This window comes from Hypanus sabinus, chromosome 9, assembly GCF_030144855.1.
Source record: "Hypanus sabinus isolate sHypSab1 chromosome 9, sHypSab1.hap1, whole genome shotgun sequence".
NCBI classification, from domain to species: domain Eukaryota; kingdom Metazoa; phylum Chordata; class Chondrichthyes; order Myliobatiformes; family Dasyatidae; genus Hypanus; species Hypanus sabinus.
In genome coordinates this window covers 148684400-148703835 of record NC_082714.1, presented here as the reverse complement: position 1 = coordinate 148703835, position 19436 = coordinate 148684400, and the positions used below count along the sequence as shown (strand labels likewise).

The window sequence follows — 19436 nt, the reverse complement described above, 5'->3', positions numbered from 1 at the left end:
CTTGCCAGTAGAAAATAACCACTTTTAACCAAAAGTAAAAGTGTTTAATTTTCTTAAACTGCAGAAATTGTCTTTCTCTTAACAGCATAAAACTTTCAATGTTATCTGTGCTAATGTGATTTTCATACAAAATAATTCATAATTTTAAATTGTTTCTAACAAATTTATTGTAACATTGTAATTCAAAACACCCTAAATCTAACCTAATGTTTAGAACAACTAAATTTAGATTACAACACTATTTCACTGGGTAGATAGCTTCTGTTTATGTGGACATAGGAAGAACATTTCATGAAATCACACCATATATTCGAGACAACAAATACAATTTATAATTTTATAGCCATTAATTCAATTCCTCATTGTTAGATTTTCAGCAGTTATTCAATACCATCTATTTGATGATGTCTAAGGGCCTGTGCAGGAGGAGGGGTATGGGTCTCCTATAAATTATTCTAAAATTACATCTAGTATGAGGGTACGTGTACACGCACGCACATGCACACACACACACACACACACACACACACACACCTTAAAAAGGTTAAGAGCGCACAAGCACTCCTCCAGAAGCCCTCTTCATAAGTGTTATTGAAATCAGGAAACTTATTTAATTTCACAGGATGATCATTTGTTAGTAACTCTTTCTGGAAGTATTCAACTTGATTATGTTTTTTCATGGCCTTCAATTCTTTGCAAAATGTTGAGAAAGTTGTCTCTCGATGAGGAGAATGCTAATAATATTTAAACTGGAATATCTACACATCCAGCTACTCTGATTTAAAAGAGGGAAAGAAAAATATCAGGGATACAAGTCATTTTACCAACTGATGCCATTACTACATGTGAGCTCTGATCAGTGTTCAGCCTTACATTATCAGTAGAATGTGTTTAATATATTAACAGATTACCATTCAAATGGGGGTCAACACACTTGTCTGAGTTGAAACGTTATGAGTTCAAGATCCAGCCCAGTATAAAAATCTACACTGACACCTCTATGCAGTACTGAGGAATACTGCACCTGCAGAGTTGATGTCCTTCAAATGAACCATTAAACCCAGGCTCCCCCATTCAGTCATGCCATTAATAGCAAAAGATCCAATGTACCATATGATTACTTCAAAGAAGAGCCAGTGGGATGGATTATTTCCAATCTCCTGGTCTATATGTATTATGTATACCTCTCAATTAGCATCATTAAATGAAAATTGTAATCATTATCACAGCAGTTATGATTACGTTAAAATATTAGCACAAAATACTTCACCAGCAATAATCCACTTTCAAACACTGGGGCTCTAAATGACAGTTCATAAATGCACGTGTACTTATACTTTATGTACAGTACTTATTATTTATTTGTGGATTGATTCACATATGTGCCTTTTGATTCACATCTGGAGCAGACAACGGTGCCCAAGAATACATACTTACTAACTTGAGTTGAACTTGCAATTTAAAGTTGCATAAAATTATCTGGATCTCTTAAAGTATTCTAATTTTACCAATTTTTCCAATCCATTTGAATTGCCAAGTAAGTCTCCACTACAGTCAATCCCTAAAATCAATGTTTTAAACTAAATGAACACTGGATATACAAATGATTTGTACAGCTCACTTGAAATCAGCATTATTTTAACTGCAAAGTGCTAAAGCATTGCTCAAGTTAACTGTTTTATAGTTAACTATTGTATATAACTAATGTGATAAACTTTACAGTCCTATAGCACAAGGGTTATACATTTTGTAAAACAGAATCTTTAACTTACAAAATATCAGATAATACTGGAATAACATTTTAAAATAAAAAAAAATTCTTAACAATATTTAATAGCTTAATCCAATATTTCACTTATTTAAAGCTTAATGCTCAAGTTTTCCTACTTTGGCTTACTCAGATTGCAAATTACTTCTTGACATCATGCTGCCAGCTATAAAACGAAATAAGTAATTTTCCAAAAGTATTACCAAAATAATTTTGTTCTCACCTGGAGGAATTTGAATATTTTGAATGTTTGGCTGATGCTGTGTGGGCTGAGGGAGTCGGGGAGCTATAATTTGTGGTGTTATAGTTGTCCTTGGGCCAGTGCTCACTGCTGCTGTCCTTGTTAGAGTTTGGGCAACTGTACTAATGGTTCCTTTGCCCATTCCTGCTGACTGAGAGGAAATTCCACCAGGATTGGATGCCACATTCTGAAGCCCACTTTGTATAGTCTGACCTATTACCATAGTACTTGTATTTGACTGATTGTTTACACTGGACGAAGCACTACCAGTTGTCGATGTCAATATTCCCGAACTGAGAGTCTGCTGTGGTGGCTGTATAATAGTTTTGGGCTGTAAATCGGATTTAATAACCTGTCCACCAGCAGTCAAAGACACGTTGCTTGACAAACTAGAAGGCTGACTATTTAAAGTCAGAAGTGAAGTCTGATGGGGAGCCCCAGTGGCAGCAGGAGCCGGCAAGTTAGTTACACTAACCGTTGAGTTCAAAATAGTACTACTACCGTTCGGCGTCGATGCAACTGACAAAGCTGGGCCACCGTGAGGTGGTGGTCTCACTAATGTCACGGTGGGTCCTGCAGTCTGTGAGGAAACGACAGTTGAAGGAACATTCTGCGTACTGACAAAAGTCGTCTGGATAACAGTATAAGCAGAACTGGAGGCCGGCATGGATGCCGCTGGAGACCCTGCATTAATCGTGTTTTTAACAACAGATCCAGGTCCATTATTGACCATCGTGACGGCTGGCAAGGTAGTTGCTGCTGCTGAATAAGTGAAAGTGGCGGCATTTCCTGCATTGTGAGAGTTTATCACCATTCCATTATTCCCATTAAGAGTTTGTACATTGGAGGTGACAGTTTTCACATGGTTGGACACTGGGGTTGCCATCGCACTTATTACCACGGATTTCCCTTGACCGATGTTGCCCGAAGCTGATGTTTCTGCTGATGATCCTGTCACTGCTGCCGCCGCTGTACTCTGCTCTTGTTCCACTCCTGAAGCCTGGGACCTTGCATTATTGATAACAGCACTTTGCTGTACCCCACTCCCCGCCGTCGTGCAGGGCAAAACCCCGCCGCCAAATGCATTCTGCGAATTAATCTGCACGGTTTTCCCTTCGGAGCTCTCCTCCACTTTGATTTTGGCTGCGGTAGAAAGCTCTGCTCCTGCCAGTCCCATTTTGTTCTCTGCTGCTTGCAGCTCAACATTATTGCTCACCATCCCGGGTGTGTTTTCCACGTGATTATTCACCACCTGCGCCCTTATTCGGGCCTGTTCCGCCGCGTTGTGGCCCGTAGCCGCCAACTGGGACTCCAGGGACCCCACTAAGTCACTCACCACTTTCTCGTCCACGTCTGAGAGGAACATATCGTCCAACAGATCTGAAGCCCCCGCCGCCATCTTAAGGCAGAACTCTTGTTTGACTCGGATCGCGCATGCGCACCGAGCCGTGTTGTTGGGAGTTACGTCAGAACAGGGTGCGCGGAGACCCGCTGCGATTGGTCCGCTCGCGGTTTAAAGCGCCGGCGAATGAAGGAGCGTGTTATTAGGCTGTGGAATGACTGTGCTGAGCGGGCTGGAGACGCGCTGGGGAGGAACAACACGAAAGGAAATGGCTTAATCCTGCTCTTTCTTGTCTGAGTGATTCATGTTTCCGACTATCTCAACAGTTTCGACGAAAATAATGTTAAATGCGACTGTTTTCTGCGGATTTTCCAGATTTATCTTTGTACAGTATTGTGTGCAAGATGGCTCCCTGGCTGCAGATGCTGAAGGGCGCCACACCTGGTGTGTGTGGAAGTATCAACTTGTCTCACATCCTGACAGCTCCATCTCAGCGAGCTTATTAAATCTACTTCATGAGTTTATTTCATAAACTAATGGATATGGGTATGCAGCAAAAGTGACAACTAGTTTAAACTTTGTAAATTTGATGTTTAAAAATTGTTTGATTACGTTATTCCAGGATGCAGTTTGGATTAAATTTTCTTTCTCCAGAAGTTTGTACATTATTTTGCAGAATAGTGTCAGGCTTCCTCGACAGCCACGTTAACCGTTTGTGGAGTCTCGGATTTCCCTGTGGAATCTATGAATAAGTTTATTATTTGCCCTTTAAAAAAATCATCGGATGTGGAAAAGAATGACCAAATTTCTTATAGGGAAATGTAGATTAGAAGAGGAAATTCTGTTCTAAAGCTTATTTGCACGAAAGCGTTGAACAGCTTGGAACATGACAATGTCCTCAGGTTTGTATGCCACCGCAATGAACTTCTGTTAGCTGCTTGAAGACTTAAAATTTAAAAAAATGTCTTCACTTGTACTAATCCTGAAATGCTCTTCGAAGTTTTTAGTGGAAACCAAAGTATCTTACTTTTTAAACTTAAGCTCATTACTGTAAAATGTGAAAACGTTTAGTTTGATTTGATTGTTCAAGTTAACTTGGCTTCAGTATAGGAGTTTTAATTTGCTACAAGCAACAAATCGTTCACTGTAATAAAGCAGTAATACACAATGTGCATGCGAGTCTTAACCAGTATGCATGCCAGATTGATGAAATGTGAAGACTAATGTATTTTGTGTTATCTTAAACCTGCAGTTAGAAAACGGTGGCTAGGGATCACTTGATATGTTTCCTTTAGAACTGCTTTGAATTTGTTTTATTTAATTTTCAAATGAAGTATTTCTATTGACTTGTGTAAAATGGTCAGGAAGACTAGTTGAATGTTATTGCCTGCTCACTGCTATATTACAGTGATGGTTTAATGGTTCTGCTTCTGTTGATTTGTGCTAGAGATGTGTAAATTGCATGTTTTCCTGCTATGCAAATTGAGTTGGAGAACAATGTATTATGCATGTTATCTGTGCAGCCTTGTCAAGTAGATGTATTGGCTTGTTGGCCCACTTATCAAGAGAAGTGCTCTAGTATTTTCATGGTAAACTCTTTCAAATCAGCTGGATAACTCAGTAGTAACAGGTGACTTTGTAGTTTTTCTGCAAATTATACTTTTTTTTTATCCAATGTGAGATGCTTATAGTACCATACTATTTGAAGCTAAAATGATTGTGGTATATGAAGTAGCCATATACTTGGAATTTAACAAATCCAAACCATGATTTCCATGGATATTTATAAACATAACTGCCCTTTTAAATATTGTTTCAAATGAGACAATGTTAAATTTAAAGATGGCTGTGGTAGAAGTCAAAGTTGGGGATGGAGTTGGCCTTCCATTAGGGATATGTTGAGAGGTGGTCTAAAACTAAATTGTCCACTGTCAATTTCCATTTAAGACCTGGTTACACCAGCTTGCTGTGATAGGCTAGTAAGGTGGGTGCTCAAACATAGGATGGGCTAAATCTGGGGATCTATTGTGCTGGGCTTGGTCCTACATAATCAACAGAGCTTTCTTTTGAAGTACATTCCATGTAGTAACTAGCTTTGGATACTTTGTATTCTGCAGTGGAGGTGCATTTCACCGTGCAGATGGTTGACTTCCTTGCAAAGCAATTTCAGGCTAGCTAAGATCCTTTTGTAAATGAACTCCAATTCTAGGTATATTCTATAATATAGCTTGAAGTAATTTTAAATAGCATTCAAAAAAATGGTGATCCTATTTAATGAATTTATAATTTGTGCAAGCACTAATTGAACAAAACAAACTAGAATATTTAAATTTTATAACCTGTTCATTAACATGGAACAGATGTGATATTTTAAGCAGCATTTATAATTACGGGGAAGATCTTCATGTTAAAAATAAACTATCATTTAAATTTTGTTCATTATCAAAATTAGCCATGCATTGTTTCTGTAACTAATTATCTTTGACTAGTTTCTAATCTTTAAACTGTGAACTTTGAAGTGCCTCATGCTGGACCAATCCAAGCTTTCAGTTCAATGTAATCTAAGTACACATTTCTGTAATGCTGAATTGAAATGTCCTTATTAAATTATATCACAATGCAAATGATCTTGATAAAATAACCATAAAGATTTAAATTTACAGTTAATGTCCCCATTTCATTTTAGTCATTCTCCTAGAATGTGCTTAAGCAAAAGAATTTTAAAAAATCCTGTGTTCATTTGTAGGAAATGCAGTAAGAACGTTTTAAATCAAATCAATCAATTAAATTGGTGCTTTAGATTTGAAAGAAATAATGCTAGGGTATTTAAGGTGGACCTATACTTTCCATTCCAAATTGTACATTGTGAATCAAGTTTAACCTGTAACTTAATCTCACACTGCAAATAGTCTGCAGTAAACATTACATTTTTGATATGGTAGGAGCTAGGTGCAATGAGCATATCAGTCTCGTGTATCCAAGTGGCAGAAGGGTGAAACTAAATTCAGAAATTTGCACATCTTTAGCAAACTAGTGTGCTTAATTAAAACGATCTCCACTGCCTCCTGAATGTAGTTGCAAAGCGTTGTTTCACAGATTCAAAAATAGTCACATGAAGGACTTGAATTCAAAAGTTGCATACTGTTCAATTGTGAGGTTGAAGTGCACTAATCTGTCTACTTTCTAACAGGTTGCTGACTAATGGGTAAATTTTAATGGCTAAATCAAGCATGTTGTGATTTGCTAGGTAATTAAGCCATGTACCTATCAAAAGTTGTAAAGGGCATCTTGCATCAGTGAATTTTTCACAGCTGTAAATTTATTGAAGTTTTTAATAGATGAGTGCTACTTTAGGAAGTTGTACAGGAAGCAATGATTTGTATTCTGAGCTGAGTAACATTACTTTAACCTCCTGGAATGGTGGTAGAAGTAACCATGTAGTATTTTGGTCTCGGTTGCCATCAATTTGGATTTTTCTGCATTGCACTAGTAGCTTTTCCAAAAGTGCTTTTCTGCAAAGGTGACTTGCTTCATTTCCAGATGTACATCCAAGTTTCCCCCTTTCAAATTCATAAACTGCTGGGGAAATGCTTATATAACCATATAACAATCACAGCACAGAAACAGGCCATCTCGGCCCTCCTAGTCCTTGCCGAACTCTTAATCTCACCTAGTCCCACCTACCCGCACTCAGCCCATAACCCTCCAGTCCTTTCCTGTCCATATACCTAACCAATTTTACCTTAAATGACACAACTGAACTGGCCTCTACTACTTCTACAGGAAGCTCATTCCACACAACTATCACTCTCTGAGTAAAGAAATACCCCCTCGTGTTTCCCTTAAACTTCTGCCCCCTAACTCTCAAATCATGTCCTCTCGTTTGAATCTCCCCTACTCTCAATGGAAACAGCCTATTCACGTCAACTCTATCCCTCAAAATTTTAAATGCCTCGATCAAATCCCCCCTCAACCTTCTACGCTCCAATGAATAGAGACCTAACTTGTTCAACCTTTCCCTGTAACTTAACTGCTGAAACCCAGGTAACATCCTAGTAAATCGTCTCTGCACTCTCTCATTTATTGATATCTTTCCTATAATTTGGTGACCAGAACTGTACACAATTATCTGTAGTGTTTTTTTTACATGTAATTCTCATTGCAGCTGCCCATGACTGTCTAAACTTGAGTCATGGACACTTAAAGAATAGCAACTTCTAGTAGAAGCACTATGAAGCTACTCTATCTTTAATCATGGAATGCCAGAATTATTAGTATTGAAAGGGCTGAAATGCTATATGCAAAGTTGAGTTTCACTTTTTGATTTGGCATCCCTTATCTAGTGATTACATTTCTGTTAATAATTCAAAATCTACCTAAATGTGAGGTATATTTTAATATGGTCATTTTAATATTAAGTGCCATTTAGTTGACTCATGGTGACCCTATGGTTGGTTATAGGATTTTCATGGCAAGATATGGGAGCAGATTATCAGCTTTAATATTAAAGCTAGAAAATTGAGGTATAGAAGAGTACTTGTAGGTTGATCTACCATGCTCTTGGTGATAATAATTCAGGTTGTACTATATCTGTTCCCATGAGAACTAGGATATAGGATATTGAACATTAGGCTTGCAACCTGTAGCAGAATTGTACACATTAAATGTATTGGCCCTTGTGGCTAAAGGGATCAGGGGATATGGAGAGAAAGCGGTACAGGGTTCTGAGTTGGATGATCAGCCATGATCATACTGAATGCTGGTGCAGGCTCAAAGGGCTAAATGGCCTACTCCTGCACCTATTTTCTATGTTTCAGGGTTTGATATATCTGTTGTAAAGGAGAAGCCTAGCTCCGATAGCTGAATGGACTAACCTTAACATGCTGTTTAAGGCTTATTAATTTAACCATTCAGTTATTTGGTTACTTCCTTTTGTATGTCTCTTTATAAAATAACTAATCTTTGTCCAGCAGTTTGACCTGTTGAAGCCATTTCAATGACGACACAACCACATCAAATATTCCATTGACTAAAAAATTAATTCTACTGTTGGCAGCAACTGATACAATTCCATACTTAAAATTTGCTCTGATTCCATAATTGGCTCCTAAAATATAGTCTAACAAAGTCCAGTGGTGAGTCTTCAAACTTTGATGTTTGTAGCTATGTGTCTGTCTTCCTGGACCTGCTCAAGTAATTTGAGGCAGATATGCAAAGTTGCTTGGATTTGATAAAACACTTAAACTTCTGTCGATTTTAAAGTTGGCCTTCCATGCTGCTGTACTGGCAAAAACAGAAGTTATCTAACTTTATAATTCAAGTCCGTAGAAGATCAAATGGCAGCACTTGTACAGGAGTGGCTTCCAATACTATGTCAAAATCAAGTAGATGTATTGCATGTACATTTATCAAAGTTTGCAATCCTTGCAGATTGTATTTACTAGATTATGGTGATCCACATGTCTACATTCTCCATAACTTTCAATGTAGCGTCAAGAAGCATTATGCATCTATTGTCCATGAAGCTACTATGTCAATCAATTGTTTGCAAAGTAGAACAAAAGTGTGACTCATGATCTAAGTTTTAAATATTTGATTCTAGAAGCTTTGATTGTTGCAGAACTTATTTTAGACATTACAATTCAAGGTTCTGTACTAATTTGGCAAATCATTTGAACAAGTTCAATCACAGTTAAAGCTTGGAAAACTTGATTTTTACTAAATGAAAATAAAAGCCATGGCTAATCACTTGGATCAGTCTGTAAAGAGTACTACCATAACATCATGATGCATCAGTTAGGTGGGAACTGAAAATCAAACTACAGATGCTGGAAACATATTGACAGATTGGCAGCATCACTAGGTATAGAAAGAAGCCTTCATCTGAACTGGAAAGTAGTTAGTTGAAACTTAACCTGATGTGATCTTTAACATAAAAGGTTAGGTTTTCAGGTTAATGGAGCAACTCGTATCCTATCTATGTAGCCTCCAACCTGATGGCATAAACATCAAACTCTTCAGTTCAGTGATTTTTCTCCCCCCCATGTCTTCCCACTTCACCTCCAAATGCTGGGGGGCTTATCCCTTCACCTGCCTATCACCCCCATTCCCTTTTACCCCATGGTCCACTCTCCTCTCATAACAGATTGCTTCTCTAGCCTTGCCTTTTCCACCTTCCAGCTTCCTGCTTTATCTCCCCTCCCCACCCACCTGCCTTCACTTTTTACCACCTCTTCCTCCAGCTTGTTCTGATACCTTCCTCTTTTCCACTCCTGAAGGGTCTGGCCTGAAATGTTGACATTTTTATCCCTTTCCATAGATGCTGCCTGACCCGAATTCCTCCGTGTTGCTCTACATTTTCAGCATCTGCAGAATCTATTGTTACTATTTTTCTCCACAGGTTCTGTCTAACCTACAGGGTGTTCCTGTTTTCAGAATATTGCTGACAGTAACTTTTTGATTAATAATGTTGACCATTTTGTATCATTACCACAAATGCTAGGCTAAAGAAACCAAGTTAAGAATATTGAGTCTAATCTAAGTGTGATCACTTTTCCAATCATCTGAAATATTAAGCTGCAAGACTAAAGTCAAATCGTCCTGTCTCCATTTCATCAGTAAGTTAAAAGGGATGTCACATTAACAGTGAATGGAGTAATTATTGATTTCACACTACAATGAAGCATGAATCATTCTGTACAATTAGCTGTTAAAATTGTTAATACCTACGAAGGAACAGTATCATCCACCTGAGCAGTAGTCCTAATCCTTCAGACCTAATTCTGTTTCTGTATCTTTGTAAATTCTACACGTGTAGCTTCATTGCTTCAATAGTGGAGCACGATGCAATAATTCCATTATTCCACTATTCTTGACTTCCACAAGACTGACTGGAAAATGCCATGTAATCACAACACAATTATTTGTCACTGGTGTTAATCTGGAAAAAATTACTTGTGTCTCAGATATTGTCAAGCCCTAGTTTGTGCCCCCAGCAACCTTAAATCTCTAGTTTTGCAATTAAACAACTGTAATTGAAAGACATCCTACAATCAAAGGATAGGTAATGACATCACATTGATTATTCTAAATTGGTGCTCAACAACTTGCATCATCAGTCCCCTACTTTACTCCTTGTACCTGTGACAGTGGCCAGATTCTGCTCCAGCTACCTCTAAAAGTTTGCACTTGTTAACACCAGTAGGCTGTATCTCAAATGTTAAAGGATAGGGAGTTTAGTAATGTGGTGTCATGATGACAGCTCTTCCCTCAATATCAGCAAAATAAAAGGGCCTTCCCTTCAGGAAGGGGCTGCTGCACATAGATTTCACTAGATCAATTGAGGTTAAGAGCTTCAAGTTCCTAGGAGTCTGCAGACTTGCATTTCCATCCAATTTGCTCACATCAGAAGACAAGTTTCAGCAAAATTGAGCTGAACACTGCTGCTTTAATACTTTCCACCATAGTTGGGTACCTGGTCCAACCACAACTTGGTTTAAAAAAAACTCACTGAAACCAAGGAATTTATGTTCCTATGAACCCTTACAATTTTAATGATAAGTTATGAAAAGCATCCTATCTGATTTGGTATGGATCCTGCTCTGCACATGACCACAGAAACTACAGAGTTGTGGACACAGCTGAACATATCATGGAAACTATCCTACCCTCTAAGGGCTATCAGTGAAGTAGCCAGTATAGTCAAGGAATGTCTACCCCAGACATTCTCTTCTTGCCTTGTCCATTGGGCAGAAGATACAAAAGCCTGAAAGCGTATACTACCAGGCAGAAGAACTTTGTTATCCTGCTATAAAAAGACTAGAAACACTTCCTATATTAGGACTTAGGCCTCCTTATTGTTTACCTGCACTGCACACTATCTCACTGTCTGGGGTGCTGGGGGGGCCTACTGCACAGGACCAAAAGAAGTTAGAGGGTTGTAAATTTAGTTGGCTCCATCTTGGGTACTAGCCTACGACGTACCCAAACATCTTCAAGGAGCGGTGTCCCGGAAAGGCAGCGTCCGTTATTAAGGACATCCAGCACCCAGGGCATGCTCTCTTCTCACTGTTACCATCAGGAAGGAGGTACAGAAGCCTGAAGGCACACACTGTTTCAGGAGCAGCTGCTTCCCCACCACCATCTGATCCCTGAATGGGCATTGAACCCTTGGACACTACCTCACTTGTTTAAATATTCTGTTTTTTGCACGTTTAGTCTATTCAGTACACATACTGTAATTGATTTACTTATTTATTATTTTTCTATATTGCCTTGAACTGCTAAGTTAACAAATTTCACGACACAGGCCTGTGATCATAAATCTGATTCTGACTTTCTCTTAGCTGATACATTATTTATTCTAACTTGTTCTACAATACACTATCATCTGATCTGTATGAACATACAGATGAGCTTTTCACTATTTTGATACACATTAAATAGTAAAACAATTTTAATTTGGATCTGAGAATTCAAGTTAAGCAAGAAAAGTGATTTTATCATTAAGTGTTCATTGAATATGGTTTTGCTTCCCCTGGGAAGTTAGGAGATGAGCATGAAATGCTTACTCATTCTATACAGGACTGATCAACTCCCAGCTTGCAATATATCTGGATCCAACCCCCATATTGGTGTGTCTTAAATGTTCAAGTAACGGTTGTAAATTTCTTGAAGATAGGTTTATACATATTCCAGAATTCTTTTGTATGAGTTGATCACTAGTGCAATTTTAAATTGTATTTATCTTCAAAAGTACTCAACTCTACCAATCCAATTGCTATGCCAGTTTTCAATTGAGCTCATAAGTTACTTCTAACTTTTTCCAAGTATAAAATTCTCAGTTTCTTGGATATTGTCATGTTTAGGCTGTTAAACAGAAGGATAATATAAATCGGGCATATATTGCAAATTTGACGATAAAGCAATTGGGAAGGGGGGAAAAGGCTTAATTTTCTAAGGAATTAAAATGTTTCATTTGAGTTCATCTTCCAAGAAAAATCTTCTCTGAAGAGTTTTAAGTTGCATGTTTCAGTTCAATTGTCATGCTTTAGCACAATGTTACTGTTACCTTGAAGAGAATTTATGAAGGAAAGTAAAGGTTAAGAATTCAACATCTGTCAACTATCATTGTTAAATTTTATGCTTCATTTAAGAATTTCCAATTCCTGATTCAATAAGATCATAGTTCAAGTATATGCTTTGCATTGAATCACATTTTCTCCCAGTGTCCAATCTTGAGCATACTCAGTAACTAACCATCCACAGCCTAGAAAACAAAGCTGATCCTCTGAATAAAATTTATTGTGATGAATTGTTAAGATTCTGTTGTCTTGTGTTCTCCAGTATACAAATGACCTCTCAGCCTAAAGTCCTCGGAATCTGATTTGGGCAATTCCCTTAATTTTTATGGTGCACAGACTATGGCTTGTTTTGCATTCAGCTCTTGCTTGACAGTCTCCAGAAACTGCTGACCATGATGTAGGACTTCCTTCACCACCTTGGTTCAGGACCACGTGACCTGTTGGAGTCTACAGACCCTTCTAGACCCAGTCATAATGTACTATTGCACATGCATCTGTCACTGCATTGGTATATAGGTGTTATTGTATAATACTGAGGTACTGAAGTTTGGACAATTTTTGGCAGATGTAAAGAATCACCGGAGTGGTGGTGACTGCACCAGCAGGGTTGATGGAACAGAGGGTGTGGTGGGAAATTTGACAATAATCCACACCTGGTTATGTATAGTCTGAAACAATTTTTGGTGTCTCAAGTGGTTTGGATTGTAAATCTGTCTATCCTTGTGAACCAGTAAGTGGCCTAATTTCCCCCTTTAGAGGGAGAACTACTAAGTCAAAGAAAGAATATACCAAAGCATAGTATGGGACTGAAATATTTGAAGTTGGGCAGTATCAGCAGAGAGAAAGTTTTGGGTTGGTGTCATATCTGAACTACAGGTAGAGTGAGTTGTGATGCAATTAAAATAGAACAGTGATCTGGTGGACAGTAGGAGACAGATAGAAGGAAGGTAGTTGGAGTTCGTGGTTGTGCAAGGCATAAAGTCCTAGGAACAAATGCAGAACAACTCCGATTACCAATGCAGAATAACTCCAATTACCAAATGTATGTGAAGATCTGAAAAATGTGAAGTAAAACTTTTTTAGACAATGAGTCATTGAGGCTGAATTCTGCCTGCTCAAGAATGCGATGCTTCAACTTGGAAAAGTATAGGAGATTGAGAGCAAAGAAATAGATGTTAATTTACACAAAGTATGTCCTTGTACAGAGGCCAGAAATGTACATTGCATGTATGCTCAGATGTGATCTTGCCAAAGTCTTGAATAATTTCAATAGGGCATCTTCACCTGTGTTCTGAGCCATTTGCAATAGAAAATCATGTTGAGCTTTAATTGCTGTTTGTTAAATTTGTAATTTGCCAGCTGGCATATATAGATCCCAGCATATATATCAGTCATTCATCATCACATATTCTATTTGGGAGGATAACATTTTGCAGATAATCAATGGTCACCTCTTTACTGCATTTGTTCTGTCCTAAATATTTTTTCATGTCTAGGTTTGTTTTGTCAGCAGGCTTGCATCTATTATACTCCAGGAGAAAGGGCTATCAAAATAGACAAAATTTAAGATTTTTGTGCATTTGGAAATACTTCTAGTTTATAACTTTTGTAGTTTCAATGTTTGTCTAAAATAAAATTTAGATCTTCACTTCTGACCAGTTCAGTGTTTTGGGGGAAAAAGTTTGTAGGATGTACTTTTGCTGGCCAGCAATTTTGCCTATCTGTAAAATCAAAGCAAGAGACAGTTATGGGTCAACCATTTTGGGTTTGAAATATCCTCAAGAACAATAGCAATCCATACGGTTTTATAAAAGTAAGAACGGTAGAATTCACCAGAGGACAATTTTCAGTCCAATTACTGGTAACTTTAATCTATTATCAGAATTTAAATTCCCTAAGTTGGCATGGTGGGATTAAACCTGTCTCATTTCACAACTCTAGGTCTCTGAATTGAGTAATGCAATAGTCTATCATGCATTGCATTGTTCATCACATCGCATTGGGCACCCATCTTCCAGCATGTGGCCTGTAGCCTTTAGCTGAGATAATTCTGGTGCTTTTTTGGGGGGGGGACTTCAATCTGTCAATTTTTGCTTTTGATGGTTCATTCCAAGTGCTCATCATTGAATGAAAATATTCTACCTCAAATCCCTGGTTGGAAGATTAAATACCTGCAGAGGTATTTGTGAAGAGCAAGAATTTTTGGTCAACTTTCCTCTATTAGACAATACGACAGAATTCACTAACCACATATGTAAGAATAAATTACTCTGGCATGGTATTTATTTCAAAAGTAACAAATGTTCTGAGATTTGAAATGTTATAGAATATCAAATTACTATGTTATTAATGTGCAGTTGAATAATTGCAAGTATCATTCAATACGGAGAAATAGAATAGGTTAGAAATTCTACACTTCATGAAAATCGCAGCCCTCTGTTTGATAGTATCTAACAATGCACCTGTACTATTTTTGATTAGAAAATGTGTATTTGTTTTGTTGGGTGTTAGCTGATGTATTCAGTTGAACTTGACATTGAAGGTTACAAGTGGTACTGAAACTTATCTTTAGATAGAACATTTGAAATAGTTTTGTCATCATTGGTACTGAAATGAATTAAAATAAACCATTAAATCTGTTTACTACTTTGTCTTGCGTATTTCAAGCTGCTGAATAAGTAGTGTCCCTATCAGCCCACTAACTAATTTTGTAGTGCAGTTGAGGGATGAGTATTCCTGGGTTAACAGAAACAAAACTGTTGAAATTCAAATATTAAAACTTTGTACAGTATTATGCATTGGAGTTTACAGTAATCTGTCATTAATTCAAAGCAGTTTAGTACCATACTACAGTGATACCCTAGTTTAATTCCCAGAAATGGGTTAGAAATTCAACACTTCATGAAAATAATAGCCCTCTGTTTTAATGTATACATGTCTATTACTTATGATCCTTTTATGGATGCATATATTAACTTTATTTTTCAGTCCAGCATGGGTAAGTAGGTGCCCAACTATGGAGGAAAGTATTAAAGCATCAGTGTTCAGCTCAAAAATTTGCTGAAACTTGTCTTCTGATGTGAGCAAATTGGATGGAAATGTAAATCTGCAGACTCTTACACAGGACTGTGTGTGGGTGGTAGGGAGAGAAATAGTTGAGCACATTGATTCGAATCATTTGGGACCAATCTGAGAACTGGGAGAAGTCTGGGCCATTGTAGACTTGTATTGTTGGTTCTTTTTTTTAAGATCCCTGGATCAGTTTGCTTCCTGCATTCAACCAAATTTACCTGTCAGAGTATGTTGTAGTAATTGTATCAAATGCAAATTGAATGCTGATTAATTCACTTAAATGTACCAGTTTTGTGCATAATTATGCTGTTTAATCCAGTCATGTTAGCAAAGTATACTCTAACTGATTCAAGCTGAGTTCTGGCCCTCTGAATTCAGAGGCCTCATCAAACCCAACATCCCCAGTTTAGTAGTATAATTGATACATTCAGATAGTTGACTTCAAATGTCTCAATCACAATTTTTGCAAAGAAACATTTCAACATGGGGTAACGTTTCTGTATTTTCCACATGATGCCTGCAGTATTTTGAAATTTAGGATTTTGGGAGATTTACTTCCTTTCTCCATTTAACATTCCAAATAGAAAGTGATGAATACTGGATAAGGGAGCAAAGATCATGAGCTACATTTTGCTTAAGAGTGCTGGGCCTTACCTTAGAACATTGGAGGTTTGTATTCAATGGGGCTCAGATGTAATATCTCAAGTGGGGTTGGCCAATAATGAAGACTAGTGGCATATCCATAACACTCATTTGGAAGGTTGTCATAACTGATTTTCTGGCTTCACAGGAAGTCTACACTTGACAGTTAAGAATATTTCCTCTCTGCTAAATGTTTATTCACCAGGACAGAGATGAGCTCATGAAAGACCTGCACAATGCTTTGAGTTGAGGGATAAAATGTGAGGTGGTCAAAGTTAAGGTTGTGCTCAAACTAATTGTACCAGCTTATTCTAAATGACAAACTACAACATTGTCATTGCCCTGTGAAAAGGGCAGAGCAAATCTCAGAAATTATTGCCAGGACTGATTATTAATACCAAGTTGAATTTTGAATTGATTACAAAACATAGCCTGCATATCCTAAGATTCTTCAAGTTTGAAGAACTTGTACAATAAACAATGAAAACCCATTTTCCTTGGTTTAAAATTCAAGTAGACTTGTATTTAGAGCTGGATTAAATGATAACTCACCAATTGTTTTGAATTTCCTCAAATGGTAGAGACAAATACATTTGGGGGAAAAAGTACACAAACGTTAAGGTTTAAGAGCTTAAAGTTGGAAAATGCCAGTAGGCTGGTTACTTTAACAGATCATTTTTGTCAATTTTCCTTTTTTGTTGGACAAATGTCAAAATTTGATTTTCTTTGATCATTTACTGTGCTTTGAATATCTGGAAATGTAATTTTGTTTGTGAACCACAAACTGAACATGTTATGAGACTAATCAGTTGGACAAGTTGTTCTAAATAAAATTGCATTTGGAAGTTATTTACTGCAAAATGTATCAGCACATTCATAGTTCAACTACTTGAATTCAAAGTTTTGCTACAGTGTAGAGTACACATGTGAAATGCATATGAAATAGCAAAATTTGATAAAACATCTGCAAATAGATGTACACAATGATCAACAGCTTCCCTATGAAAGAAATAAATTAGATCCAATATTCAAATCAACCATTTAAGATAATTCCAGTGATCAGTTGAAAATGATCCAACAACCATACTGGGAGCTTTGGAGGTGGACAAATGTGTAGAATGTGTGGTTTGGGAATAGTTAGGCAACTTAGTTTATAGCAGGAATGAGAAGGGTAACAACCAGGTGAGAGTGGAAAATGAGGATTCTTTTTACAGGATATTTATCTCTAAGTGGTCACTGTCCTTAAAATTAAGAGGATGCCATTTTGGATGGGAATTGGTTTTTAACTTTCCACAGATGGGTGGGGGGGGGGGGGGAGATTGATACAGACGTAAGCAAAATGTTTAAAGTTTACTGATTGGTAGTTAGATCAGTCATCATCTAACTAAATAGCAGAACAGGCTTGAGGGCTAGAATAACCCACTGCTGACTTGTATGATGCATCCAATTATTTTTTGATAGGTTACAAAATTTTGATTTTGATAGGTTACAAAATGCATAACATGACAAATTTTTAGGCATTCTGCAAGGTAATTTAGAAGGCTGTTATCAAAATTGTATGTCAGTATTTTGTAGGACAAAAGCTTGACAAGGGCACAGTACCATAGATGTTTCACTGACTTGAGAAGAATTGAAGCTCATCTACTTTAGCTGGCAGTATTTATTGCACTTGTTTCCAGCATTAATTGATGGTTTAAGATTGAAGCATGATTAAAATTGATGTTAATGAGGTTGATACTAATCTTGAGGATGGTATAAAGACAAACAAATAATGCATGTATTTGAATATAGGAAAAATTGATGTGATAGTTGGATTAAAATAATGGCAGTATCAGCTAGATTTGGTTGGATCATAGGATGTAATACAGAATTTGGGGACTGAGAACATTAAAACAATCGCCATAGTCAATAGGCAATAGATTGCCTAATACTAATAGATTTATGTAAGATGTAACAATACACCATTAATTGAAGTACATAGACGAAAAAAAATTAGCAGGATATTAAGGATGAAAAGCTACAGGAGACACAATTAACCTCCTATGCTTTACTGAAATTGATCAGTGTTTGTGATGAAATGTTTCGGTGAATAGGTAAGTGTTTCTAGCCGGACATCATGATTAAGCTAACATTGATCACTATACCAACAATGCAATAAGTGATAAATTGATCTTTCAGATTTACATTTGAGCATTGTGTAGACCCTTCTCACTATATAAGTACTTGAAGTTTGTTCTGTATTCTGCAGTGCTATTCTGAATTCCAATTGTCCAAATAAACAGTAAATCAATGCCTTGACTGCAACAGCATTATAAAGAGTCACCGTGTAGTAGTGTATGACGGGCATTTTTGTATTAAATCACTTCTGTGTATTGCATACACGTATTCTCACCAGTTACAATTACGTTTTTATCAATAATTTTTTGATTCCATTTTACTGGACAGGCACACAATACCAAAGCAGACTTGGGGTCCTCTTAGGGTTAGAACCGAACTATCTTATCCAAGTATCGAGGTAAATGGAAATAAGTTTGTAAAGAGGAGTCCTCTATAAATCAACTAAAATGTAGTTTGATCAACGATGAAAAATGTGTGTACATATATGCATACATATAATTGTACTGCAGAAAATAGTGATACTCTCCATGGCCTGGTCTATTAACTAAATGTTCTTAGCGTATATCGATTTATTATAACCCCAAACCCACTTTTGTTGGCATTACCAAAGCATTAAAAAGACGAAGCATAATCTAAGAGAATTATGGTAATCGTAAAGGATAAATTAGCCACGAATTAATTTAACGCCAATGCAACATATAACCTATTATGGTTGCCTTTCCTATCAGGTGTATATCCCACCACTGGTTCATGCAGTTTTACGTCGTGATGTTTCAACCACTCGTCTGAACACATTGATATGTTAAAAGATAAAATGTACGTGCTTCCGTTATTCAGCAACCTTTATCTTTCCACATTTGGGAAGGGGGGGGGAATTCTCAAATCCCGTTTAAAACCGCCTATCCCCGACATGATACCTATGCCTACTGGTCATGGAAACCATGGCTAAGAGGAAACGTTTTTCACCACCTTTATTATACCGCTTATAATTTTGTAATTATAAGGCTACTTCAAAGTATTTGAGGACTTTGCATAATGCAAAGAGGGACACCTTCTCTATCGGACTACTAAAACCCGGTTGCCTTATATTTGGAGAAACCCAACTTGGACTTTTCGATGCCATATGCGCAAACGGATAATAGGCAACAAGCAAGGAGAGGGTTTAAATAC

The 19436-nt window shown here is 37.2% G+C and overlaps 1 protein-coding gene across 1 annotated transcript in view; it reads right to left on the bottom strand.

Annotated features, from left to right (window-relative positions):
• The window catches only part of LOC132399894 (transcription initiation factor TFIID subunit 4-like), a 121975-nt gene extending 118560 nt beyond the window's left edge, over positions 1-3415 (bottom strand). The window contains exon 1 of the mRNA XM_059980786.1: positions 1992-3415. Coding sequence (XP_059836769.1) covers positions 1992-3408 — 1417 coding nt within the window. The 5' untranslated portion in view covers positions 3409-3415. The remainder of the gene's footprint in view (positions 1-1991) is intronic.
• Between the last annotated feature and the right edge of the window lie 16021 nt (positions 3416-19436).